General features: G+C 47.3%; 1 protein-coding gene and 1 pseudogene across 1 annotated transcript; one reads left to right on the top strand and one right to left on the bottom strand.

The window, feature by feature from the left end:
- Nucleotides 1-12,992: 12,992 nt before the first annotated feature.
- On the top strand, nucleotides 12,993-23,899 carry LOC144170908 (serine hydrolase-like protein). The gene is made up of 2 exons (XM_077700918.1): nucleotides 12,993-13,445; nucleotides 23,891-23,899. Exons 1-2 carry the CDS (start codon nucleotides 13,056-13,058, stop codon nucleotides 23,897-23,899), a joined length of 399 nt encoding a protein of 132 aa, XP_077557044.1. The 5' UTR covers nucleotides 12,993-13,055.
- Nucleotides 23,900-25,044: 1,145 nt separating this feature from the next.
- LOC144170907 (NADH-cytochrome b5 reductase 3 pseudogene) lies at nucleotides 25,045-26,428 on the bottom strand (annotated as a pseudogene).
- Between the last annotated feature and the right edge of the window lie 1,505 nt (nucleotides 26,429-27,933).

The following is a 27,933-nucleotide window of genomic DNA, read 5'->3' as shown; positions in this document are numbered from 1 at the left end:
TACCGGTATTAGTAATAAATGGCTGTCGGAGATGGTGGGGTGATGAAACGCAATTTATTGGCCTTTAGAGGGGGAGGGATATGAGAGGGGAGGCCGGCATCCGGCTCAGGGGAATCCGAGTGCCATGGACGCGGCATCTGCTCTGCCGACGAACGGGAGCTGGTCCTCGAAGGAGGAGCTGTCCAGAATAAGCCCCCAAGGCCGAGGAACGAGACGGAAGGGAAAGGGGGTGGTGGTGGTGGTTGTGCTGCGCTATCGGAGACGAAATGTTGGTTTATGTCTGAAAATTGGGCGGGGGATAGAAAGGACCATAACCTCCTCCCTTCAAAAAAATTTCTGGTTGCAGACTTCACTAGCTCCGACATCTGCTCCCAACATAGCAAGGGGGAAAGCGCTGCTGGGGTGGCCAGCCTCGGCCGAGTTACCCCGGAAGTATCCCCTCCTGCACCTCGAAAATTTCTACGACTACATTAGGGATGTCTTTGCAGAGCGAGCAACCGACCTCGTAACGACCTCAAGTCCGACCCACACAACTCGGCGGATAGGGCATGCCCCAAGGCTAGGTTTTGTGTTTCTTTCTGTTCAACGCGGAGCTGGAAGACCTTCCACACCAACTATACAAAATAATGAGAAAGAGACACAGTCCGTACACCAACAATGTGACTTTATCGGTCGTCGTGTGGAGTGATAGAGGTATCCAGGAGACCCTGCAAAAGGCCATACAAATGAAGGAAAGCTACGACACCACGACAGGCCTGACTGAGCTGTTCATCCCAAAAGTCTGAACTCATACACACGCTCAGGAGGTCACCAAGCACCGGCATGGTTGGTAATCTATGTCTGCACCAAAGACGCAGCCCCAAGACCTACGGTGGCACTATTGGGATACTAGTACTCCAAATTCAAGCCAGTGGGCTGAATAGGGTAAAATCTGACCACTCGATAAACATGCCATACAAGTATGCCGTGTGATTACAGGGTCGAGCACCGCCATCACGGGCTATCGGAACACAACACGCGAATACTCAACCGTGGCCCTTGATTGCATTCGCCGCGACTCCTGTCACCGCTGCCTTGAGGTAGCCAAACTTATCCAACAACGTGATTACGCTGTTGGCGTTGATAACTTGGTCAAGCTGCTACCAGAACTCTTGCCACCTAACGCTCTTTCCGTCGAACTTAGGCAGCTCGAGTTTCGGTAGTTTCACTTTACAGGGAAATTCCCTTGTTATCTCGTTCTGTTGAGCTGCCCTGGTTTCTGATTTGGGAGGACGATTCTTGCGAGCATCATTTATGTCCTGCTAGGGCTCCTGTTTCAGTGCCTGGCCAAAGCACCGGAAATAACGGGCCGGCGCCGTCGGCGATAGTGCACGACCCCGCCGCTATGCGCTGCTAGTTAAACAGGGTGACGCGTCCGGCGCGTCGTTCAAATGGATCAAACGCGCTTGTCCGCAATGAACCCACACGTGTCAGTGGCGCAGCGAGTTTCGAAGTTTCCACAGCGTTAATGCGCAAATAAAGTAGAGATCACTCCAAAGGCGTGCACGGGGAGTAACCAACCACCAAACGCGTTTATTTTCCAGCTAACCGAAGTTGACAATAGAAAATCAGACTAAACAGATGCACTAAAACATGCACATGGTTTGGGATAAACGAAAGCCAGAAATAAATTGGCTCCAATTCACGCTGTGAATGGGGTTGGAAAGCAAAGCTGTAAACAACATCCACAACTATTGGCCATGCGACGTCACTTGAGTTCACACACGTGGCTCTAGCAGCAGGTGTAGGATCCTGCTTACGGCGCTCTCGAGGGAAACTGTCCTTTCCGTCGAGCTTTCTATTCCCATTATTCTTCTGCTGTTTTCACTTTGCGTGGTATACCCATGGCGGCCTGCGATGAACTGAAGGCGTCGCTAGAGGGCTTCTACTTTACCCGTTATCTAGGATTGACAGAGATGGCGTCCCGAACGCAGCAGCGTCGGAGACGGCAGGGCTAGCGCAGCGGACGCCGCTGCTGTACCCGGCAGTGTGTCGGCTGAAAGAAAACGGAGAGGAGCGTCTTTCGAAGGGTGAGGAGGAAAGCGGCGCCGGCGACATCTTTCTCACTGCCTTCCCGTCCCTCTTGTTTCATGCGTCGCCCCAAAAGTGCCCTCTCCCCTCCCCAGCCGATGAATTGAAAACCAGCGTCGGCGTTCACGTCTCCCCGTGTGGGCGTAGCTTAATTGCTAAGACGACGGGCCATCGCTCCGGTTCTCTTTGGACTCAAATTTGATACCTGGCGATGCCAGTTGTTTTATTTAGCCTGTTTGCGAGTTTCGTGTGACTCATGCGACGAAACCGTTGGCTGGAAGAGGTAGAAAGCTTTGCTTTAAAACATTTTTCTGCTTTTTTTAGCACTGACATTAACGTTCGAGGTTCTTGAGGATGTGCGCTGCTAGGTACATGCAGGTTGTCTTTCGGTGGTTTCACACAGTTTGGGGTACGTGCTTGACAATGGTATTTTCGTGATGAACTGTAAAGCATCATGCTTGTGTGTGACACGGAACGCATAGTTCACGAGAAGAGGCCTCAAAAAACCCACCGACATCAGCTTCATTAACTTCAGTCGGTGCACCTCACTGCAGCGCTTGCACTTGAGTAGCCTGGAGCTACAAAAAAGTGGAACTGCGTTGCCCGCCAGCGTGCTAAGGAGCCTTGGCAGTGGTGGGTTCTCCTTGAGTGCCTGCTCAGCAAAAGACTCGCAAAGTGTCGAGCGCGAGTAGCAACTGGCCTGAGGGGTAAAGGAGTCCACCCCGCTCCTGGTTGCGGGCGGATGTGAACAGGAGTCGGTTCGTTCCAGGCTTTGTAGAAATGGCGTCACAGCTCTCGCAATTCATCTGCTCGTGTAGGACTCTGGAAAAGTATTGGCCGCGAGGCCCACCACTGGAGAGGCCGGCGCTGCGATCGTTCTGACGTCACTTGTAGGATCAGCGTTCCTATCTTGCTGGGTAGTTGGCTTACAGCGCGTGACACTTCGCTTAGGAAGCGCGTTCGAAAAGTATTTTCGTGTTTATTTTCTTCGTTTAAAGTTAATTCTCAGTGCGTCAAGCGCAGTTCGACCTAATGGTGACTGTATAACCGCGTCAACTGTGGTAGAGTATCCGCAAACACCATGAGCGTGCTGGTGTATTACGCATGCGACCGAAGCATAAGCAGCGACTTGTTTCCCCGATCAACAATGTGGACTACGACGATCGCCGAGTGGAGTTTCTAGATTTTCCTTGTTTGCAAGAAATGTATAAAGCAGGAAATCCTGAAGCGTTAACTGCTCGCAGAAGCACACGCAGCCGCCGTGCCTGCCCGTACGGCCGACGGTGCGGCTCGAACCGACGCAGGTCGCGGCAGCAACAACTTGTCACCGCTTTTTAAAATCACACGGGTCGTGGAAAAGAAGTTCCAGATTGGTGAAAGTGGATGTTAGCGTGATGAAAAATTCTGATGAAATATCTGCTGCGACGCCAAGCCTAAAGTTCCCAACATCCGATTAACTGCATCCGTAGCCGGTTGCGAGCTGTTGGCGAAGGACCTCCCGTCGCGTACGCGCGTGTTGCGTTTGGGTTCCTCTAACTTCTTGGGGGCCCCCAACGCTCGGTTCTACTATTCTAAATATCCCCATTACCCGAAATCATTAACGACGTGTTTCTCCTCGTACGCAGCCTTGCCTTCTGCGGGCAGTCGTGAGTTTCTACATTGATGCTTGAGAAATGCCGGTTTACTGTAAACATACAAAACACGCTGCAATGATAAATTGCCCTGCCGAGCACCTAATGAAAACTAAATATAGCCTTGTCCGAACCCGCACGAAGGCATTAAAAACTCGCGTTCATACCGTTCATACATTGCGGACAAGTCGCGAAAAGTAAACATCAGCCGTGCAGAGTACAGGCTACGGCAGTGATCGTTAATCAAATCCGGGCATGACTATAAAAACATCGTATCGGAAATAGGCACTGATTAAGCCAAACTGCAGACCATGACAATACTTTTAAGCATGTGCAGCGAAGCAATCTGATCACCGTTCTTGCGTCATTCATTTACCAGGCAATACGAGCAGTTCGCGCGGTGCGATCATGTGAGCCATGTGTTTCCGTCACCGTTACAAGGTGTTTGATTGCACACACATGTCCCGTCACAAGTATTTCATAATGAATTTACAGCTCTCGGAATCAGTTGCATCGTCCTTGGCGTTAGCTGGCTGCGTATGTAAGAGCTGTGGGTCGCGATGGTAGCAACTACCTAAACGCGGCGGTGTCGCTGGGAACAAGCGAGTCGCTGATTGCTTGCCTGAAATATTTGGTTTACAGAAAACTTTTTTGATAATTTGCATCAAATCCACAAGGAGCGGGCGAGACGGTGGCCACAAGAAAAAAACACGCTTCCGCATACGCACGGGAAATCTGCTGTAGCAGACGACAACACGATTCGGCGTCCTACAAGTGTCGTCACTCGTAGGTAGCGCCACGGTATGTCCTCGAGGCCTATACGTACCCACCTACGCATACACTGTAGATGATAGCTCCAATGAAAGCAGTTGAGACGGCGAAATATTAGCGTTGAGCCTTCGAAGCTTGTGCAGAGCACATTTGGAAAGTTGAGAGTTTGGCTGAGAAGTTGGTGGTGCCACGGGCTCAGAATGCGCCAGGTGAGACATCACTGTAGCTATTTCCTGGGCGTAAGCGACCTCCTAAAGGGCATTCGATGCTGCCATTCTAGTTTTGAGCATTTTGTGAGGTCCCGAGAGGGCAGCACGAATATCGAAAACGTCGTTTAAGCCAGCAAACATACGTGGCGTTCCAAAAACCGGCGCTATCCGATGGCTGTTGAAGTTGCGAGTCAGCACGAACATGAAGCTTGCTGAGATTACAGACAGACACACTACCCACACTGGCTAGTATACACTACCCACATTGACTAGACTACTGGCTAGACAGGCGTACCAGCAGTGCACTGCTGGTACCCCACCCTATATTCTCCTTCGTGCCCGCCTTTTAGGAGAGGGCGGATGCGCACCACACAGTATGGGCATGCCAGTACACACCAACAGTACACCCACTCACTAACTCGTCAATGGAGCAGTGGAAGGCCACCCTGCGCAGCGATGACCCTGCCTGCCAGCGATGGCTGGTAGAGAGAGCCATAGTGGCATTTGAGGCCAGTGTAATCCTGGAATTGGGATCGCCACCTAATTTCCTCCCTCTTTTTTCTTTTCTTTTGAATAAAGATATTTTCAGTCAATCAATCAATCAATCAATCTGTCAATCAATCGGCTTTCAGGAAGTACCTTATACAACAAACACTACCTGGGGATTGAAAATGCCTCATATGTCTCCTTAGTGAGGAACTCGTTTCGATTGCCATGCCTTCTTTTGATATCTTCCAGGTATATGCCTGCACTTGCAAACGATGTGCTGCATGTGTGTCCGCCTTGTTCTCCTATGTCTTCCAACACTGTGGTCACCGCCGGAGACCGAACTTGGATGGCCCTTACCACGTACATCTTTTCTACATTATTCTGATGACGTGCTTTCGGATAAAAAACGGACCCGTTTCCCCGTCAGGTTCTTTTGCAGGTCACATGTATCCTTGAGGCGAGATGACGAAATTTCTCCCTTCGGTCCAATGTCATGAGCTAAATACTGAGAGCGTATATTCTTCAGTACACGGACGGCCGGGGTCCAATCTTTGGAACAGAGGTCTGTTACTGTCGCCCGGACGTTCTACTTTGAACGTCCGAGTGCCAATGCCCACCATCTTCATGGCATTTACGTTGACTCGGGGGTTGTGGGTGGGTGACAAGTCGTGCAATGGTGAAACCACATGCGTTTACTTTTTCTATCACAATGATCACCACCTCATGAAGCTGACTACCCGTTAAACCTTTAGTGAAGAAGTTGCCTACTGGATTCTATACGATGAGGACAATCCACTTAAACAAAGCAGAGCAGGGAGTTGGCTACCGCAGCTGCTACTACCTTCTAAAGGAACGTTTGGTTGCGTGTTATACTGACGCTTTTCCTTCATGTGCATCTCATCAACAATGAGACAGCACACTCTTGATTGTGGGTTACGTTTTCTGTTTCAGTCTTAAGGCGAGCTTTAATCAGTTTTGTGAAAGAGCTTCAAAAGATCTTCACCTCGTCTACGTTTATGTGCCTTCGTAGATATAGGTGTATGCATAAGAACAGCCCACCCACGGTTTATTTCCTCGGGCCATGTCGGCATTACCTTCTTAGAATTCCTTACTTGTTCAAGCAAGAATCACGCGGAAGGATTGCTTTCAGTGGCCTTTGTGGTATGTGAGGAAGGTCCGCAATGAAGGAATCCTGTCTCAGCTGTTTCAGTTCTTGCTTGTATATACGTCTGCAGCTTTGTTTATTCACAGAATCTGACTCTTGGGACCTCTTTCTGTCCTCTTCCACTTTGCTCTGTCTCTTTTCAACAAGTTTGACGCTGATCTGCGGTCAACCTGAACACCTCGTTGATGCTTGTCTTCAAGGTTCACCGCACCAGGCAGTCCCGAATAGCCATCGGCTAGCGTATCCACGGGGGTGTCGCCAGGCAGGGATTCCGTTATAGCAGTTCAGGGAAGCGGGATGGACATGTAACCGGTTACGAAGCGTCTGAGCGCCCTGCGTCCCCGGAACGAGCCCTTGTGTTCGCGCGCTCTTGTTCTTCAGGGGTGCTCCGGTTTGGTTATAGCTGCAAACGCTGACAGTAATCTTCAAAAATGAAAGGTACAGTGCCCTTTTTCAGCCGTCGCTTTTGGCCTTCGATAAAATCTTCGTTCTTGAAGTGCCGACTACATGCCTTAGTGTAGCAAGGCAAATTTTTTGGTGCCCAGCCATGCCGACGAATCGCGCGGCGAGTCATTATTGCTCCGCGAATCAAGGTCGGATGGAATTCCGTGAAACTATATATAGCCTTGGCGTCTCTTTCTTCTCGTCTGACTTGCAGAGAGGCACACAACAATAAGCCATCTTAGCGAACCGCAGCCATTCGCTCACATAAAATTGCACGCAGACGACAGCAAACGCGAAAATACGATGAGAAATGCGAACACACGCGCCTGTCTTCTGCTCAAACAATTGAGCTGCGCCGCTACTCGGTGGCGCCCCCACATGGCTGGAAAGCGCGGTGGCGGTGCGCGGAACGGACCAATCTGAGGGCGAACCAACCTAATCTAAAAACGTTGGGGCGAACTGACAGGCACAGGATAAAAGTATAAAGGAGGCGCTGGATATCGTAAAAGACAATGTTAGAAAATTGTAATAGCGTCTTTATTTGAAGACGCTGCTAAAAGCGGTGAAAGGCATACAAGAAAGGTAAAAGACGGCAATATTTTTATGAAGATGATGACTAAAGGCCTCCCCATCTAGCCTATCTTAGTAGTTTGAATTTAAATTTAGTTCCTCAACTCGGATTTATTTTTAATACTTCCCTGCCGCTACCCCTGGCTGGGATGTTATTTTATCGAATTTCCTGCTTTTTTTTCACCAATACTCTAGCCGCTGCTTAGGAATACCTACTGCTGACCAGTTAATACTTCCATCAATTGCGAAGCCCAGTGCCTCAGGAAGTAGGACTTTCCCCCCAATTCTATCCGGCTGAATCTTTCCGCATCCTGTTACTATGTGGTTGATTGTTTCTTTATCCCTGCCACATACAACACATGTCTCATCCTCGGACGAATATTTGCTGATGTAAGTTCGAGTTCTCAAGCAGCCAGCCCACGCCTCAAAGAGCAACGCACTACCTTTATGGTTGTCATAAAAGTTCTCTTTCCGGATATCTTTTTTGCTTGCTTTGTAGATTACCAGTGATCTCTTCTTTTCCATCCTCTCTTTCCACATGAGCGTCTCTGTTTCCTTCACCTGCTTTTAAACTGCCCCCCGCCCCTGTTTATTTGCCGCGGTCAAGGTATATTTAGTCGCCAGCTTTCGCGTCCTCTTCCGCCATTGGGTGTCCACACTTTTAAGGTACATGTACCTGTGCACTCTGGCTGCCCAGTTCTTTTCATTTAAATGTCTTGGCCGCTCCTCAAAACGTATCTTACTTTGCGCTTCCCTCGCCTCAAATGAAGCCCAACCCATATCGCCTTGTACCGCCTCATTTGTAGTCTTACTTTGAGCTCCCAGTGCTATTCTGCCGACTGCCTTTTGGTTAACCTCCAGTCCCGACAGGATATCGGACTTTAAGCATAATACGGCATTAGAGAACGTGAGCGCCGGCACCATTACCCCTTTCCAGATGTCTCGCACTACCTCGTACTTATTGTATCCCCAAAGTGCTGTGTTTCAGTACTGCTGCATTTCGTCTCCCTTTAAGTTTCAGGTGTCTTCATGGGCATTCAGGTAGCCTTTTCCTTCATTAAGCCAGATCCCCAAGTATTTGTACTTATTTACTAATGGTATGGCTTCCTGTTGAATTCTTATTGGTGCTGTATAAGCTTCCTCGTTGAACACCATGAGTCCATATTTCTGTGGGTTAAAATGTAGGCATCCTTCTGCATTATCTGCCAGCAACACTATATCGTCCGCGTACATCAATCCCGGAATCCGTTGCTCCACCAACTCTCCATTGCTTCGGTACTACAAGTCAAAGCCTAATCCACTGTCCTCCAGTCGTCTTTACATTCCTCTAATATACAGTGTGAACAGCAATGGCGAATGGCCCCTGTTTTAAACCTCTTCGAATGTACACGGGCTCTGTGCCTGTACGCCCTTTCCATGTAATATGCGCCTTGTTATCCTCATATATTGCCCTTAGCAGCCCCACAAATTCTGACCCAATCCCCTCTTCTTCTAGTATATGCCACAGCAATCCCCTATCTATGTTTTCCTAGGCTCCCTTTATATCAAGAAACAGTAGCCATGTTGGTCTGCCCTGTGCTGCCGGAATTTCGATGGTCTGGGTTATTACGAAAATATTGTCTTCTAAGCGTCGACCCGGCCTAAATCCATGTTGCAATTCCCCTAAAATACCGTTACTTTCCACCCACTTCAACAACTCGACTTTGATGGCTTGTATAGCTAATCTATAGAGAACTGACGTGACTGTAATCGGCCTGTAAGACCTCGCCTTGTCCTTCTCTCTCTTGCCTTTATAAATCAAACTCATTCTGCTTTCGTGCCATTGCGTGAGAATCCTCTCGGATTTTATAGCGCGCTCGATGGCTCTATACAAGTGTGTCTTTCCCGCTGGTCCCAAATGGTTGATAATCTCTATTGGGATACCATCCGGTCCCGTTGCCGTACTTTTGGGAAAACTGGGTTCTGCCTTTTTCCAGTCCGAAAATTGGATATTAACTTTTTTATCTGTCGCTCTTCTATTGGCCACATGTGTCCGGGTAGCCGATATCTCGCGTGTTTGCCCGAAAGTATTTGCTATGGCTGCATGTAGGTATTTTAATGCGCTGTCCCCCAGGAGAACGTTACCGTCCCCGTCCTGTATCAGAGTCTGCACCTCTTTAGTCGTCGTTCCCAATGCTTTTAATTGATTCCAGAATTTTTTGAGGGCGCTCTTATCCTCTTACGTATACCTGATACCCATTTCTCACTCGAAGTTTTAATCTTTGCTTGTACTAGTTTTTGCACCCAAAATTTCTTTTCTGGGTACCGGCTCCACCGTAACTGCACCTCTTCATCCTGATATCCCATTTGTGTTGTCTTTCTGTGCAATCTAGAAGCCCGTTGTCGCTCTTCAATAGCCGCTTTAATTTCCTTGTCCCACCAGCTTCGTGATTTCCTTTTACCCCTCCAGCGGTTTTGTTTCCTTACTTTGTATATTCCCTTCTGCATACAACTCACAACCTCGTCATATTCCCACACCTTCGTGGGCTGGGCCTTTAATTCTCTTTCGATGCTATTGACGATATCTGCTATCTGCTTTTCGCTCAATTTCGGGAGCCCGACCTCCGGTGTTTCCTGCCTAGCCCCGCCACTGTCAAATTTTAGGATTATACGCCTGTGGTCGCTGCACAGGCTGTTTTCTTCTTCTTCATCTATCGTCATTTGGTTCAAGCGCTCGTACGTGTGCTCTGAGACCAGGCCGTAGTCTATGCAACACTGTCTATTGCCGCTTTCCCACGTTATCTGCCCGTCGCATTTGTGCTCCCGGTTCCCTATTACCAGTTGCTGTTCTTCACACATATCTAGAAACTTTGCGCCGTTATAGTCCGTATATCCATCAAGATCCTCAATGTAGGCATTTAAGTCGCCTACTAATATCACCTCGCCGGATTCTTTAAGTTTCTTTATGCCCTTCCTGAGGCAGTCCACCCACTCTTTATTTTGCTCTCTGGCGTCATTCCCTGTGCACAGATATGCCACTCCCAACCGTGTCTTTTTTCCACCCACCGTTCCACAAACCCATAAGTGCTCCTTACGGCCCTGATTCTCCCTTTGCCAATTCCCTCCTCTCCTAATCAACATGCCCACGCCCCCACCTTTCCTCTCTCCCGCTGCCCTGTAGCACCCCACCCATACGTAGTCATCCATCACTGGTGGCTCCTCCATATCTCTCAGGTTGGTTTCAGACAGGGCGTACACGTTAATTTCTTCTTTCTCGAGTTGGGTTTGTATATCAACCCATTTTTCCTGCTTGCGGCCGCTTTGCATGTTTATATAACTAATTTTAGTTCCACAGTTTATTTCCCTTTTCTTTGCTTTACGTTTCCGCCGCCGTGCATCAGTGCCCCCTCCTTCCTGCCTTTTGCTACCGCCTCCACTCAGTCCACCTTCTTCTTGAATGTTCGGGGCCCCCCTAAAAAAGCCACTGTGCGCGCTGCCAGTCGGTGCCCTACAGGCGCAGCTAGACGGCCCCTGAAGTGTACGCAATCGAACACAAACGCCCCGTTGCGGCCAGCTCGGACCAGATCCCGGTTCAGGTTGACCACCTCATACTCGGAGCATACTCGGGCGAACACAGATTGGTGCATTCACTCTGGATGCATTTTTTATTTTTCACACAATTCGAAGTGCAATGCTAGTAATCCACCAGGCCACTCTCTGGTACATAATATGAGAGTGCGACAAAAATACAGACCTGCCGCCCCTTGTGCTTCCCCTACTGTCGAGCAGTGGGAGATACTGGTCTCCAGCTCCCTACGTACAAATCACCTTCTGCTGACCGAGAGGACTGATTGAGCAATGAAAGCCCATACTTACCTGATATCAGGAACCAGCCCACACACCTAGCTCAATAAAAAAGTGTTATCTTTCAAAGAGCGGAAGCTTGGGCGAGTTGTAATACATTGCATTGGCGGGAAGCGCGAATTAACGTGGGGACACAGAAGAGAACAACAACATCGACAAAACGAAGTGCTACTATCAACAGACTAAAGAAAATTGAATTGGATTCAGGAGTGGCAGTGGTTTTTTCTGCCCCCGACAAGCTTTCGCGACTTTGCAGAAAAGTCAGCAGTGAGCCTTCCAAGGGGAAGAGGAGCGATAAGCAACATAGAGAAAAGTTTGTGCCTTGTCAAAAAGGAGTTGGGTATTCGCTACCCCTCCACCCATGCAACAAGCATTACGTGGGTCAAACAGGCCGCTGCCCTAATGAAAGGCTGAACGAACACAGCAACAACGTATCTAATGCTGCTGGTGGCAATCTGGGCTCGCATTGCCTCTGTTGCGGCTGCAGGCCGGTGTTTGAACAATGCAAGGTAGTAGGCCGACGCGAAGAGCAGGCTACCATATAAATTATTGAAGCCGTGGAAATTCTTAGATTAGGTGACGACTGCATCAGCGTTCCGTCCATTTCACTGGCAGTAAAAAAAATGCAATATCTATCGGCTCGTGGCGAACTGGCGTAAAATGGCTTTGTGTTTTTAGTGACAATGTATAGTTTTAAGGCTATCTTTCAGGCTCCATGATATGTCCCTTGTGCTTCAGTAACACCATGCATTCTATATAAGTGGTGTCGTTTCAAAATAAAATTTCAGTTGATAGTAGCGCTTCCTCTTGTCTATGTTGTTCTCTTCTCTGTCCTCGTGGTAATTCGCGCTTCCCGCCAATGTTATCTTTGTCTTTAAAAAATGCACATGAATTGGCCACAGGAAGGCTTTGAAAATGACGGTAAGCTGGTAAAGAACATCATACACTATAGGCTTGTGAGTAATTAGGTTAAAACCTACTGCAATACCTATTGAAAACCGTTAGATCAGAGGAAGATAGAGGAAAGTAAAACAGACATGTTCCCTGTGTAGTGCTCTTAACACAGCACACCATATTCTAGGGGTTCTAAGACATACCTCGCACAGTTGAGAAAGTAAACAATGCATTAGCGGTTGAAAGTTTGAAATATGGTGCACTTATAAAGCCTTCCGGGTGCTTTGATAGAGCTGCTAACAGCATGACTCTGTTTTTGGCTTCGTATTCAAGGGTGGATCCAGGTTTTTTTTGAGGGAGGGTCAGCTGATATCAGTGATGATGGTGATGATGAGAAAGAAAAGAAGGATAGTAGCCCTTTTTATTCACCAAAAATTTGGAAAACGAAACATAGAGGAAATGAAAAAAAAATAAACTATACTTTTTCTACGACCTGAGGGGTCGCTCTCTTGGGGGTACAAAGCAAAAAAAAGAGGGAGGGTCGTGACATCCGGACCGCCCCTCTGTATCTGCCAGTGGGCAAATTGCGGGTGAATTGAGCACTGAGGTACTTGTGCTCTCACACTTGCTGCAGTAGGGAGGCCGTCAGATGGGTAAAGGAATGGATGACAAGCTGAATGTTTCAGAAGTGTCAAAAACTTTTGAGAATGCGCATTAATGCCGGATATAAAACAGTGATGTAGACTTCACTTTTAATTTAACTAAAAATGCTTCCTTTGGAAACTTAACGAATTCAATAGTTTTCTTCCCCTTCTCGCTTGTGTTCCAAAGGAATGGGATACAGAGTTCTTATGTTGGGGTGGTCCTTTAGAGCTTTTCACAATGACGTAACCCGTGCGCAGGTCTGCAAAGGCACTGCAGAGGTTTGTGTCATGCACCTGTCGAGGTCTATGCCATTCCGGCGTGGCCATGATGAAGGAGGTTCCTGTGGTGGAGCGGGAGACTCGAGAGCTGCAGATCCCCATCCCGCACGGCCATCTTGCGGCCCAGGAGTGGCTGCCATTGTCCCCTGAGGACCCGTCGCGTCACCTTCTGCTGCTGCACGGCTACCAGGACAAGGCAGCCAGCTTCTACAACCTGGTGCATTCCCTAGACCCCCGCTGGAATGCGCTGGGCATCGACTTCACTTGCCATGGCCTCTCGTTGCACTTTCCCCAAGGGGCCCTCTACGTGTTGAGCCTCTTCTCGCTGGACATTGCGGGCACCGTATCCCACCTGGGCTGGGAGCGGTTCTGCATTGTGGGCCACAGCATGGGGGCCCACTGCGGCTTCAACTACGGTGCCCTCTCCCCAGAGAAGGTGGGTAGTGCCATTATGATCGGCCTGCCATGTTCGCTGCAGTCCACCTGCTGTTCCCATGGCAATAGTGGTGGGAGTAATCACAGAGGTGACCGTATTCTGAACCAGTATGATGTCTGCTTTTGGAGAAACCTACAGCTTAGTCACACAAACATCAGTTCAAAATATTTGCGAACACCATAATTCTTCTTAGAAAAGTAGAAAGCACTGCAGAAAGTGCTCGTAGAAGACAAACATTTGTCACACAACAGGTTGCTCCTCATCCCTTACTAGTACTTCAGAACAGCTACAGCATAAATCTTTCTATGGAGCACCCTGCACAAGGCAGCTTGCACAATATGGGTGATGCTTAGTGGTAACACTGTGGAACCTGACCCCCCTCACTTAAGCCGTGTCCAACAATTTTGATTTGTCGAAAGGTGAGGGGTGAAAGCTTGTATAGTTTTGCGTGAAGCCAAGGAAAATTAGAGCGAACACATACATCATCACGAAAAAATACGCACGGCTTTCCTTGTACAATGAGGTATCGTTTACAACTTGGTCACTTTGTTATCACCAAAAACGGCAGTAGGCATGGCAGCATACTAAGCGTAAACATAATTTCAGTTACAGTGACCTTTTACTTGTATACGAACGTTTTAAATAGAAGTTCTGCATTTCAAAAGCGGTGCAAGAATTATAACCATTTTTGTTTATTTGAATACCCTAAAGGCCCCGAGAGGCATTACATAGGGGGGATACTATCCATACGAGGCATACGTCAACACGCATAAAAAAGACCGCACTGAGCGAACAGACACAACTGGGCGAAAGATACATGTGTAAAAAAAGAAGAAAAAAAGAAGAATTTTAATTATTGTTATTTATTTATTATGAAAGAGTGGTGGATCAATTGTCTGTTGTAATTGGTTAGGGCAAAAAGTTGGTTATGCCATATGCCTGGTAGTGTTGTGTCATAATGGCATGTGTTTTTTCGTTGTGTAGAATGACCATTATGTAGAGCATTCATTGATGCATGCGTGCATTCATTGATGCGCTAAGAGATGCGATAAACTGTGACCTCGGAACCAGCCGGTGTCCCTCGAAGGGAGAAACAAGTGTGTTTTGTGTTTGTGCTGATGCCTTTGTGCGTGGGGTTCTTGCGCCCTCTCTGAGCGGAAAACAACGGGAAAAGGAATTCAGCCCTATTTTTCTGCTGCTGTGCAGCCCGGGCGACATCTTGAATGATGTTAGACAGAGTTGGGCCACACCTACACAGATTGGAGACACCAGAACCACCAGTCTACCGTTGGCAGCCCTTGAGCCAGTACCACTTTTTTCTTTTCCTTTTCTTTTTTCACTTGTAATATTCTTCTATAGTTCATTTATACTTAACTAAAGTTTGCTTTTTAAGGTTTCCAATGTTTACCTGTTATCTTTACGGATAGTGGACGCATCGACTCTGTCAAACAGCGTACCGTAAGGCTACAATAGTAAAAAAAAGTGAAATCTAGCGTAATGAAACTTTAAACGATGCCAGACAGAGCGACACCACACCTTTGTGAGAAACAAACAACGATTGAATTTATTTCGATAGAGCTGCTGCCTACTCAGTGAGCTCGAGGCGGATATACAGTGTTGCCAGATGGCTAGAAGAAAGAAGCCGAAGTTGGGAGTTTCTACATACTCCCCCCGGAATGAGCTTCAGATCATTCTAAGGTACATTCTATGGTTACAATAGCTGAATCGGTCTTCTGAGGATGGTTCCACTTGGTAGACGCACCATACATGCTCTAACCTGTCCATCCCGTCTGACCAGCACATCGTCTACCATACCGGTTTTTCACAGCTGTCTTGGAAGATGATGCACATGAACTACCACAAGAGTTTGTTTCCTCAATGCACTGGATGCGCTTGGTACGGCAAAATGCGCGGAGCGCAAAGAAGTCAGGTATTCCTGTCTTCATCTTCGCCAGAAGTGATCAGCCAACCTTTTCCCGTATCGCCAATGACGGGTCAACTGATCCTGTGTTGATGAGAGTGTTTCCCGACCAGACACACTGGGAAGGCAAGTCAAACGTCTGCCAACAAGAAAATGTGAGGGGGTCAGTGGTTCTGATTCGTTCGATTCCGCATACACGTAGGTTAGCGGTGTTGAGTTCATGATGGCTTCGATTTCGGTAAGAACCGTAGTGAGCTCCTCGAAATTGCATTACCAGTCGCCCAACACCTTCTTTAGAGATGTCTTTACGGACCGGACCATTCTTTCCCAGAATCCCCCACCAGGCGGCTCTTTCGATGGTAAATTTCCACTGAATCTAATGACCCGTGAAATAGTTCTGGACCTCTTCTCCACGCAGTCTTTCCCATAGCCACTTCAAATCCTTTGATGCTCGCTTGAACGTTTTTGCGTTGTCCGAAAAGATGGTTCGACAAACTCCTCGTCTTGCTATTACCCTTTTGAATGCCATTAGAAAGCTGGAAGTAGTCATGTTACCCACTAGCTCCAAGTGCACAGCGCGTGTAACCGCACACGTGTGCATTGCCTAAGCACTGCCGTCATTTCTACGACTGTCCGCAATTTCGCACTTTTACGCGTTTTTTACGCAGTCTTGACAAGAAAGCCTGCAGTTTACAGGAAGCGACCATGAAGTGTCCGCGCGTAATAACCGTGCTTCACGGTGCTTCATATTTTTGTGAAAAAGCGCTTTTAAGCTTAGTTCTGGTCAAGTCTCAACGCAATGCGATTCTGATCAAGTCTCGAAATGGATGGTAAATTCTCCATTCCTGAAAAATGCTCTTTCGCAGCTGCCATGGCAATTGCGATTTTGACAACCCCAATATAGGTTATAACATGCTATTTCACGTCTTTCCGATTGTCATACGCCCTAACACACGGCATTTGGAGTGTCATTTTACGATACTGGGGAAAATGCCTCTACAGGGAAAATTTTGTGGCGTCAGTTACAGCTCATTTTTTTATGCCCATTGCTTGAATTTACATCTGCTGGGGCAAGCTCAAAGAAATCTCAGGCGAAATAGCAAAAAAGTTTGCTTTTCTCCTAATTATATGTGGGAGTGAATTATCCACACTTATAATTTGGCTAGAGAACCGCCACTTATAAACAGCATTTGTCTTTATTCCCTTTTGCGCTGAAATGTTTATGAATGAAAAGTTGTAGTGTCTTCTATGCAAATTCAAGTGCCAAAACAAAGGTATGATGCAGACAGTCTCACTGGCAGACATACTCATGGATGCGAGCTTGAGGTATCATGGACACGAGCTTGAGGTACCAATTTACAAATATGAAAAGGTTATTAGAACCCAGAAAAATTAGCAGGCGCCTCCCCCCCCTAAACTAAATTGGGCCAAAACGTGTTGTGTGGTGTTGACATGGAGATTTACTGAACAACAGAATGCAGAGTGCGACCGGTGATTCCCTGCGGGCCTTCTGCTGGATTTTCCACTAGGGCACTACCACAGGTGTATAGAGACATTCCGCGTGCCCGTACACAGTTTTGTTCAATGTTTCCTTCACATTATCACAATAACGCACTGCTATAACGCACCTCGATATTTCACATTTCTCTCTGAAGTATGCTTTACAGTCCAGATGTTGAAACAGTTGCTTTCACTTCTATTCAGCTGCGTATTTATATACGTTCGGCACTCTCGACAAACTTGACACTCAGTCTTCTTCATCACATTAAAACAAAGTTGCATTTAATGAAAACAAAGTTGTATTCAATGACCTCCCCATGCCCGTAATATGAGTCACATTTTATTGTATCTTACAATGAGCCTGAGAATATTATACATGCATTCGTTATAAACAGTGTACTTTACATGCACAAAAATCGCAACAGCTGCTTTTTTGATACCATTCAACACGACACCAAGCCAGGGATGTGTTGCAAAATTGCAACTGCATCGTAAATTGTAATTTTTTAAACTACAAATTACATACATTTAATTACACTGCAAGCTTTGACTTCAAATCACATACAAGCACACCTGTAGTGAGAGGAAAAAGTACACACCCTCAGTGAAAACAAAACATCCCATACGTGGCACTGCCATGAGAAGTCCATTAAAGCACATAAGTAGCATATGATGCCACTTAGAACACTGCAGTGATTTCCCTTATACCTTACTTCCAAATGCTGCCGGTGCCAAGGGGCTTAGTGAGATTGTTATACAAGTCGTTTTTTACCTCAGCACCTCGGCAACTCTTCATTGCCAGCAGTTTCAAATGAAATAAAATCACCAAACAACGAGAAATATGGTTGCAGGTCACGTAATGCTGCAAGACAATTTCTAACTTATGCGCAGAAAGTTCCTACTCATCAGGCACAATGTCGCAAATAACACGTAAAGAGAACAAAACGACATGAGCAGATTTTGTACAGCAGCTAGTTATCGTAGCAGCCATATAAAAATTTTCTGTACTTCCTCGAGGCACAGTCCTCTCGTTGAAGCTTGTCGCTGAAAGTTTCAAGCAGTCCGATAACTTAATCAGACAGCCTTGCCCTTGTGGTATACAGCGTATCTTGTGCATTGTTGCAACATGTTGGTATTCGTTCCAAGGGTAGAAGAGTGTATTGTGGGAAGGCAGGGCACACATGGTAGCAACGTCAAAAAATTTATTGGTTGGACAGTAAGTTAGCCTGCTAAATGTAGTCGTGCGAGGATAACAGCCATTCTTATAGAAAAAGAGACTTCCTTAAAATTGTTGACTGCAAGCTTGGGCAGATGGTGGTTTCTCCCTGGTCAATGCAAAAATGACCGGTAAGTTGTTCTATATCCTTTGCGTGCGGTCCCCCCCGACAAGGCGCAAGCTCGTACTGATTTGTTTGCTTCCCCAAAAACAGTACCACATAATGTAACGGGAAATGTATTTCTTCTTTGTGAGGGGATGTTAACTGCGTAAAGTGTCAGTGACAAGGGAGAGCAGAGCCAGACACTCTCAGCTTGTACACTGTTGTTCCTTTAGTGGGGCACTGATGGAATCCATGCGGACCCAGGACGTCAGTGGGGTGCCGCCCCGCAACACATGGCGGCATGGCACGTCTCAAGTTCACCTGGACCGCTTCTGCGTTACCAGGGACTTCTTGCAGTGGGTGGTTAGATGTGGTGTCGCACGTGTTTTCTGACCATGAACTAGTGTCTTTCTCCATATTAATCAGCGTGGCTCGTGTGGAAAGAATGTCCAGCAATTGCCGGATAACGAATCCTGACGCTGTTCACAAACCTCAACTCGTTGAAAAGGTAAACAAGACCATTGGAAATCGTGGCCGCATGAAACTATTTTAAGGCAAGAATTGAGCATGAGGCCACAAAGATAGGCGGGAGGCAGCCGAGCATAAAGGTATAGAGGGTTGCCTCAATAATACAAGATTGTCTTTTCAATAATGCAAGATTGTGTCACCATGCCCCTTAGTTTTGTTTCATGTTGCTCAGCCCTACATTGTTGACCAGCCATGTAAACAAAATTGGTATTGTTCCAAAAAAAGTTGAATTCTGCTGCATAAAGCAAACATAGTGGGAGGATACACAGGTGGCAAGCTCGCTGTAGGCCAGACTACTATTCAACATTTGGTGGGCTTTTAAAAGAGCCGTTTGGAGCTTCGGAGCTGAAGACTGCAGCATGGTAAGCCTCGCTCCATTTGCTCGATGCTGGAGAGGTCGTCATCTGCACTCCCACAGCTGTCGTCGTCTTCCTCCCCAAGGCTGATGATGATTGGCTCCACATGGTCGCTGAACCCACGCGCCTCTCGGCACTTGTCCTCAATGTCAATGACGTGCTCAATAGCCTTGGCCCAGTTGCTTGGAGAAACATTCTCAGCTGCTGTGATGAGGAGCTTCCGCACACTGTCAATCTTGAAGTCAGTGTTCAGCCTAGCAACTTCACCTTTCATCTGCGCCCAGATCAGCTCGATGGGGTTAAACTCGCAATGGTATGGTGGCAACCTCAGAACGACGCACCCAGCCTTTTCTGCAACGACATCAACTCTGAACTTCACAAACTGGTCTTTCACTGGCGCCACCAGTTCAAGAAGCTGCTTCGTTGTCATCGTTACATCACACGGGATACTTTTCGATGTCAGGCAGTCTATTATGTCAGGCTTGCTTGAGGACAGGTCGGGACAGTCTCCAGGCGCCTGGAGTGGTAGGGCGCGTTGTTCAAGACGACAACATTACCCTGGGGCAGCTTAGTGAGAACAAAGTCAAACCACGCCTTGAAATGCTCACCGTCTATTTCCTCGTGATAGTCTCTTGACTTCGTTCTTTTGAAGACGGACAGGCAACCGTCAACAAAGCCGTCCTCGTTGCCGATGTGGGTGACTATCAGCCGCGCTCCTCTTCCGGATGGCTGTTTGAGCCCAGTCGTCGAACAACGCAGGAAAGCGTCCTCAGACGTTTTCACTGTATCATCTCTCCAAGCCTTCGTCACGGTGTGGCCAGCGTTTACCTAAGTTTCGTCTGTGTAGAACACCTTGCGGTGCTGCTGCCTGTACTCAGCGATCTGACGAAGGTACCTCTGCTGCTAAATCAGCACGTCCTGACGCTCGATCATCATCGAGTTTCGTTCGCGTTTCTCGAAGACGAAGACGATGTCACTGAGGAGGCGGCGGATGGTCCACGTTCGAAGGCTGGGGAGATGCTCACTCCTCCGAAATTCTTCCGCAATCCTCTATGCAGTAGGAGGCTCGTCGCGCTGGAAGAAGTCGTGCACAATGTTTCTCAGCGCACACAAAGTGAAGCTGTCATACAAGGCAGTGCGGGTTTGCGGTTCTTGCTTCGGGGCCTTTTTCGCAAAGGTGTTGTCAGCTTCCCGCCGGTCGCCTTCGCCTTGGATTTGATGTCCAAAATCTTCCGGAAACTGACACCGGTGTACTCACTTGTCTTGCGGCAAGTCTCACGCCAACGTGCTGGTGCTCCCCTCGCAGCTTCATGTAGACGTTCAAAACTGTCTGCTGAACGTGGCGACAAACAACAACGCCGCTGCATTTCTTCGTGTACAGATGCTTCGGCATTGATGGGCTCTGAGGGGGAGGTGAACTCGCCCCAGACCGCAAATGCGATGAAGAATCTGGAGTCGAAGAAACAGTAACAAATGCGGCTGCAGGTGGTATTGCGTAGTCATGCTCCGCCAAAAAATCGACCTCGTACGAGACGGCCATGTTGAAGAATGAGATGGTGGAAAATTTGGGGACAAAAATACAGTGCGTGAAGCAAAACGGCCACTATAAGCTAGCACATCGCAATTTGAAAGCTTGTGAATAATGCATACGTGTCTAAAATACAACACGTAAGCCATAAAAAGTAAACTGAACTTTGTTATTTTTTTCTTAATAATGTTTTGTTTTGTCATTTTTGCACCGGGTTTTGACTGGGAATGGCAATTTTTTTATATTTTTACGTTTTGATGCACGTTAGTTGTGGTAATGTATCTCACATTGAAATTTTAAACATTGAACATTAAGTTTACTTGTTTTGTTTTTGGGGGTTCTTTTATTTTGTGCTTCCAAAGTAACGCACTTTTTGCGCCGAGGGGAGGAACAGCCGGTTGCGGTGATGAGGCGCAAGGTGCCGTTTTTAAGTTGTAACTGTGTATAGAACTACAAACACGCCCGTTTTGTCCGACATCAGGAGCCGTAGCTCGTTCCTTTTGTGAGAAACTGATGGCAGACCCGACCCAGGTGATCAAAGACTGCAAAGAGAGAACTTCGAAACATTCCTTTTCGATCAAAACCCACGAAGCTGCCTACCCATTCCGAGTCACAGTCGAGGACAAAGGAACATGGTAACGGACGCTCACAACCTTCCTTCAGGCAAAGCTTTCCTTGATACCAGTCGACGATCCCTTCCTGATAAGGAACTCTGACAAAGTTGTAGGATTCCTTAGGACATGTACGCCAGTGACCTGTGTTTCGATCGACATTAAGGATCTGTATTACGGTATACCCCAGAACAAAGCAGTCAGCGCCATCGAAGAAGTGATTGGCACATACGGAGCAGTTAAGTTCCAAAATCTGTGTGGGTTTTGCGTTAAGGATTTCTTACAATTGCTCGAGTTATACTTGAAATCCGTGTACATCGATATTGAGGGGGATCTGTACGTCCAAGATGACGGCATTGTCATTGGTTCGTGTTTGGCGCCTGTGTTATCACATATTTTTCTGGCTGCAGGTTACTGAAGAATCAGGGCAGAGCTTAGCAACACGAACATGGTGGCCTGCTTCAAATATGTAGATCACAACCTAATTTGCCTGGACACCAGCCTTGAACCCGCAGGAACAGCCGAACGATTGATAGAAGTTTTAAAAGATGCCTTCGACATGCTCAAATTCACCCTCGAGGTCTCTGAGAATTCATGCATTTAGTTCCTAGACCTACACATAAAAATAGGCACAACTCACACCTGCTGGATGTACAAGACTAGGTTGGAAAAAAGGACTCTTGTGGTACGGCTCCGCACATACAGAAACAGTTAAAAGGCGCATTGCAGGCTATTGCTTGGCGCAGGCCATTAGAAAAACTTATCACCTCATCGAGGGAATCAGGGATACTGAGACAGCCCGCTGGCATCTGGGCTGCCTGGGCGCTGGTCCGTGAAAACCTGCTGCACTCTATCACAGGTGGAACTAGTAACAAAAAAAGGGAGGCTACAGAGAAAAATACCCCGGCAGCAATCCTATATATCCATGGAGTATCCCACAGGTTAAAAAAGCTTGCAGAAAAGAATGGTGTCAGAGTGATTTTCTCTGCACCGTCAAAGCTAAAAAGCATGTGCAGGAAAGTGAACGGGAGAGAAGAATGCATAGAAGAATCTGGCGTGAAGCACAGACAAAAATTTGTTGATGGTCAGACGTGTGCAGTATACAAAAAACCGTTGGTGTGTGGGAAAGCCTTAAACGGACAAAGCGGAAGGTGCGTAAATGAACGCCCGAGAGAACACCGATATGAAAGTCAGCAGACACAGGCCACGAGCAATCTGTCACTCCATTGCAAAACTCGCAAACCGCGCGAGTGCACACCGCAGTTTCAGGACACGAACATTCTGGTACGCGCTAAAGACAGGATAAGGTGCGAGATCATTGAAGCTTACCACATAATCACAGAAGAGGAGGGGTGCATTCGAACTCCGTCAATCCCGCTTACTGGTGAAGAACGACAATTCATTCAGAGAGAGCCATCTTGATGAGAAATATAACATATTACAAGTAGACACTCCAACATTTTTCTGCCAGTGTTCTTTGTTTCGTGGTCATCTGAGCAGATCTGTTTCTGCACCTTCATGTTTTATTTTTAAGTTTTATCCATTTTACTGCTGAAGCGCAAAGTGTCGCTCTTGTGTGTATATTTAGGTGTCTCCTGTTTCTGTTGTCTTTTTAAATAAACAGGTGCAAGTTTGTGGCTTCTCCCAGTCTTGTTAGCGTCCTATTGGTCTGTGTACTTAGCGCAATTCAGTATGATGCAGTATATACTTGAAAGTTCCAATTCCGGCAGCATTGGCTCGTGGCCGAGTGTTCTGAAGCGCTAGGTATGGTATTTTGGAAGTCGAAAGTTTAAATCCCCGAGAGCACATGCAATTTTTGTAAGTTCATTTTTTCGTTTTTGGCTGATGTTTCTATACTAACTTCACCATTTTTGCACTGTAATGTTCATTGCTCGATGAGCAAGTTTGCAGAACGCACGCAGACTGACACTGGCACACTAGCGAGTTCTCGTTGGCGTGCTGTTGCCATAAGCACCGACTGCTTGCGGGCAGTGGGCACAGGCCAGAATAAGCAAACCATTTGCCTGGTGCGACCACGCTTTTTACGATAACAGGCATGAGTGAGGCAATCTCCAAAGATGGGAAAATCTCCAATGTGAGGCAATCTCCAAAGTGCATGGCATTTGAGCATCTGCGGTGACGCGGAGGGCGTTCATCCACTGCGTAGGCCTCGGCTAGTGATTTCTGATTCCAAGGCATCCTGGTAGGCTTATCTGACACATTTTACAGGCGAGAGCATGACAGAAGCACGGTATGACGATTACTGAGATACCAACAATGCCCATCCAATGATAACGTCGGATGCCAAGCATGTTTCACGGAACGGAAACCAAAACTTTCTTGAATGCTAATCTTAGACATCGGTGCAGCACGTAGCACCTTTACCTGACGTCACTGCAGTTCGTTAGTGCAGCAGCTGTAAACTGTGTATGGTAGTTTTTCTTCTTTCAGGTTTTATAAAATAAGTACCGCCTCATCGGCCAGATAAACAATGAAAAGTATGTTCATTTGAGCCTGTCTATGCAGTGCAAGCAAAAACAGGACCTTCATTAATTCACCTCAGTGTCCCTTTAAAGCCTGGGCATAGCATCAACACACATCGCAGTCAGTTATTAACAGGGCTTGCGGTCACCTAGGCTCACGCAGTCACACATGGGCTCAGGCTCACCCCTTCTCATGCAGGTCTCATGAAGCCTTATTCTTACGCTGCCTGGTGCTTACCTCAGCTCTTGCAAGCACACACTTACTGCAATCTAAACTCATGATGCCATACTAGTCTCAAGCTTGCTCAGATCCAAACTCGTGCACAAATTCAAGTTAAATGAGACTGAGTAAGTGTTCTCTAGAGTCAGTCTGCTTATCTGTGGTTTCGCGCATTAAACTTCTTTTTTTAAATGCTGAAAGGTGCATTTGCTTTGATAGGAGTAACAGGTGACCACACAGCGGCTGGCAACAATGGCGTTCTGTTTTAAGTGCAATGCACTTCTTAAGCGACCCTGAACCTGCGTCCACCGGAGATGTCCGCATAACATACCCTCGTGGGGGATTGGCCAGTTAAGTGCGAATGCACTTCTTAAGCGACCCTGAACCTGCGTCCACCGGCGATGTTCGGATAGCATACCCACGTGGGGGATTGGCCAGGAATCTCCTCGTCTTCCTTGGTAACGGGGGGAGATGGGCGCGCGCTGCCTGGCTGCTGAGATGGCACATACCCACGTGGGGGATTGGCCAGGAATCGGGCGTGAGAAGGGCGAATGCACCCGCTTAAAGGAGTACTGACACGAAATTTCAAAGCTGAGATCCTCTCTAGCAATCAAGTACAACGACAACACAAATAGGTGTCTGTGAATAAATGCATCTTTCTTTCTTTGTAGTTGTGTGTGTGTGTGTGTGATCTCTCTTTCGCGACCATTACCGAACCGCGCAAATTCAACTCGTGCATTCGCACTTTCACATTCTTCCCCTCGGGGAAATGCGGGAAATTTTATCTTCCTGCACTGTTTCTGTCATACACCCAGCTAACCTTAACAGCTGGGCATTTAGTCTGTTAATATTGCTTTTTAATGTAGATGAAAGTGGGGTTTTCTCATTCCTATCGCCAGTCGTTGGCTGCCTGTCAATAATGTGTGTGCCTTGTTGCCCTTGTGGTCTGGCACTGGGAAGATAGCATGCGGTCTTGTTCACTTGCCAAGCTAGAATGCAGCACTGTTGCCTTTGTGCCATTTCTGCTCTGGCTGTAGCTTGTTCTTAAACCTTGTCATTTGTGGAGCTTGAGGCTGCGCCCCAGCAAGTACGGTCTGTCACCGCACATGGTCAATTCCAAAGAGCGATAGTGCTTAGGCTGATGTGTAGTAGGTGAAACACCGCTTGGGGCTGTACATGAACTTCTCCAAGTCGGGCTTGCAGGCAGAGTAATCATTGGTGGTGGGCCGCACATGAGATCACCAAAGCAGAGGACAGCGGCGAGAGGTTCTACTTGATCATGTCAGTGCCGGCAAGGCCAACGCCCTGCGTCGAGCGGTCATTGGTCGATCCACCGTGAGGGAGGGGCGAAGGCAGTCCGGATTCTGCTGCAGCAATTCCTCCAGCTCTGGATGGAGCAGGATATGTAGCCGTCCGTCTCGTTGGCAAAGATGAGCGAGGAGCGCGTCTTGTCTGCGGGGTCACTGAACACCTAGTGGGTTATCTGTAGCATGGGCATGATGCCAGTTCCCCAGCAATCATGCCAATCTTGAGCGCTAGGTACGTATGTGGCGGAGACTTCTTGTCTAGTGCCGTCTGCTTCGTACTGGATCAGGCCCGACTGGAGGCCTGATTCGTGTCACCAATGGACATGCCTTCGAGGTGCTGCACATCGTGCCCTCCCTCGGGAAACTTGGTGGGGACATTGCGGAAGTAGACTGTCACGATAACATCGAAGTAGCCATGGTGCCGGTTGCTCCTGACTGGTGTGTAAGGGCGAATCATGATCTGGCTATTAAGTGTGACGATGAGGTAGGTGTGTTAGCCTGTGGGTAGTCTGAGAAAATGCTCAGCAGTTAGGAAGGCAAAGCGAAAGTTACGGCTGTCGTGGCTGATCTGTTCCTGGTGGATCAGCTGGACAGTGTAGTTGACGTCGGGGTCTCGCAGCAGCACGGGTATCTGGTGGGGGAAGGTTGAATACCAGACAAGATTGTGGCAGCCACGGTTGCACCGAGAACAGTGAGCACGACAGGCAGCGACATGGATTTGACCGTGTGTGGTGGCAGACGACTCTACTAGCTGAGGCCACCGTCAGAAGCTCTTGGTTTCTCTCGGCTTTGACGTCCTGAAGCCAGTGATGTATTCGGGTATACATTCAGTCCGCCACTTCTGTTTCTAGCATTGTGTATCACCGCAGAGTCTTCGTACCTTAATGTTGACTTTTCAGGTCCGGAAGCTGGTGATGCTGGATGCCTTTGGCCCCTTTTATCTTCCACCATCTATGGTTGTGCAAGATATGAGGGAAAAACTGGCAGAGAATATGCGTCTTGAACAGAAGGATCTCAGCAAGCCTCCCGTTTACACCGAAGAAGAGGTAATTAAGGTCTATACGAATCCTGTGCCCTTCGGCTATCAGCCCGGGAATGTCAAGACCCTCATGAAGCGGGGCTGGAGACCCGTTGGTTAGGGTCGCTACGCCCTCACCAAGGACTTCCGCCTCAGGTGCCTCGCCTGTAACCGCGCCGACAGCACTGCCATTGAGGAGTACTACAGAGCCTTCACCAGTGACTTGCTTGTGCTGATGGCTGTGCCCGGCCTGGGAGGCCAGTCCGCAAGTACAAAGCTGGCAGAAGATGTGTGCAGGAAGCACTGCCGCAGCTTCCAACTCTTGGAGATGACAGGTGATCACGTGCACATGAGTGACCCAGACCGTGTGGCGCAACACATACGTCCCTTTTTGGGGTTGGAGTTACTTTACATGTGACCCGGTGACTTTACAAGCACTCTTTAGGTTGTATGCGCTAAACAAGTCACTTAGATTGTTCGTGCAATATTACATAGGGGCTGATAATTTGTGTCAATGCTGATGTTTAGGCACGCTTTGATGGGGGTGATTTATGCAGCTCCGTCGTTTATGATATGAATTGGAGTTTTAATTTCCTCGCACCCTTTCCCTTGGTATCCAGCTTGCCCCTTACGAAGACTGCATTTACCTTGTCTAAATGAAATCGTAAATTCTAGTCTCCCAGATAGTTTTATTGTCGAAATGTTTGACCCCGTTTTGAAATATTAGGTTGCTTTCGTTTGTTAATATGCCACGGGCTCATATTTTGCAATGCGGAGATTCTTCTGTAAATATCTCCTCTGATCGCATTGTTCTGGAAAAAAGCATGGAGGCCTGTATGAACTTTACTCCGTTACATCCACTCATTATGTATTTTTTTTGAAATGCTTCAAAGGTCAGGTCGTCCTGGCTTCTAGCAGTTCTGTGAGGGTGTGATTAGCTCGTAATCTCTAATTACTCAAATAAAAGCAAATATAATGGCTTGTTCGGTTGTTGATTTGTTTGAAAAACGCCATTTGTATTCTCTCTCCTATATCTACCTGTCTTTGTCTGCCTCTCTCTCTGTCTTTTTTATCCCCTTTGGTTTTTATTGTTCTGATGTTAGTTTGTTGGGGATAATTTTTGTGGATATTTTTTAACCAGAAATGCTTAAATAACAAAATAAAAAGCTCTTGCTATTTCTATTTTTTTTTTGAAACAGTGTGCTGTGCCATTTTTCTTCCATGACAGAAATTTTGGTGTCAACTGCTATAGGTTAACTGGCATTTTGTAAATATCCCGAAACTTTCTTTTTAATAATTTAATTTGCAAAAGAAAATATGAACCATGTAAGCTTTTGAGTTGAAAATCGGGAACTTCAACCTTCAGTGCAGGTTAATATACGTTAATAAGTTAATATACGTATTGTGAGGGATTAAAATGTATGGCAGCCACTTTTTGCCCCCGTCAGTAACACAACCACGAATTTGCGAAAGATTTTCGTGTCTGCGAAATGCAATGGCTAGTCGTAATTCGTGGGGATTTCGTGGGACGCTTACTGCACAAGCACTATGCAAGAAATTCTCATCTAAGTTTCTGGGAGTGCTGAAGTTAAAAATAAAATAAACAGCCTATATGATATACACTTTATATTTCTTCCCCCACGATTCATAGGTTTATGGCCGAGTTGTTCTTAGCACTGTATGTGGCACGGGGTAAT

Source organism: Haemaphysalis longicornis, unplaced genomic scaffold, assembly GCF_048455015.1.
Source record: "Haemaphysalis longicornis isolate Haplotype H1 unplaced genomic scaffold, Haemaphysalis longicornis Haplotype H1 scaffold_2, whole genome shotgun sequence".
NCBI classification, from domain to species: Eukaryota; Metazoa; Arthropoda; class Arachnida; order Ixodida; family Ixodidae; genus Haemaphysalis; species Haemaphysalis longicornis.
The sequence above is the reverse complement of the archived record's forward strand: the minus strand, read 5'-3'. Positions and strand labels throughout refer to the sequence as shown.

Bases quoted from the DNA above. Each gene is read 5' to 3' on its own strand.
- LOC144170908 (XM_077700918.1), top strand. From the start codon at position 13,056: ATGATGAAGGAGGTTCCTGTGGTGGAGCGGGAGACTCGAGAGCTGCAG.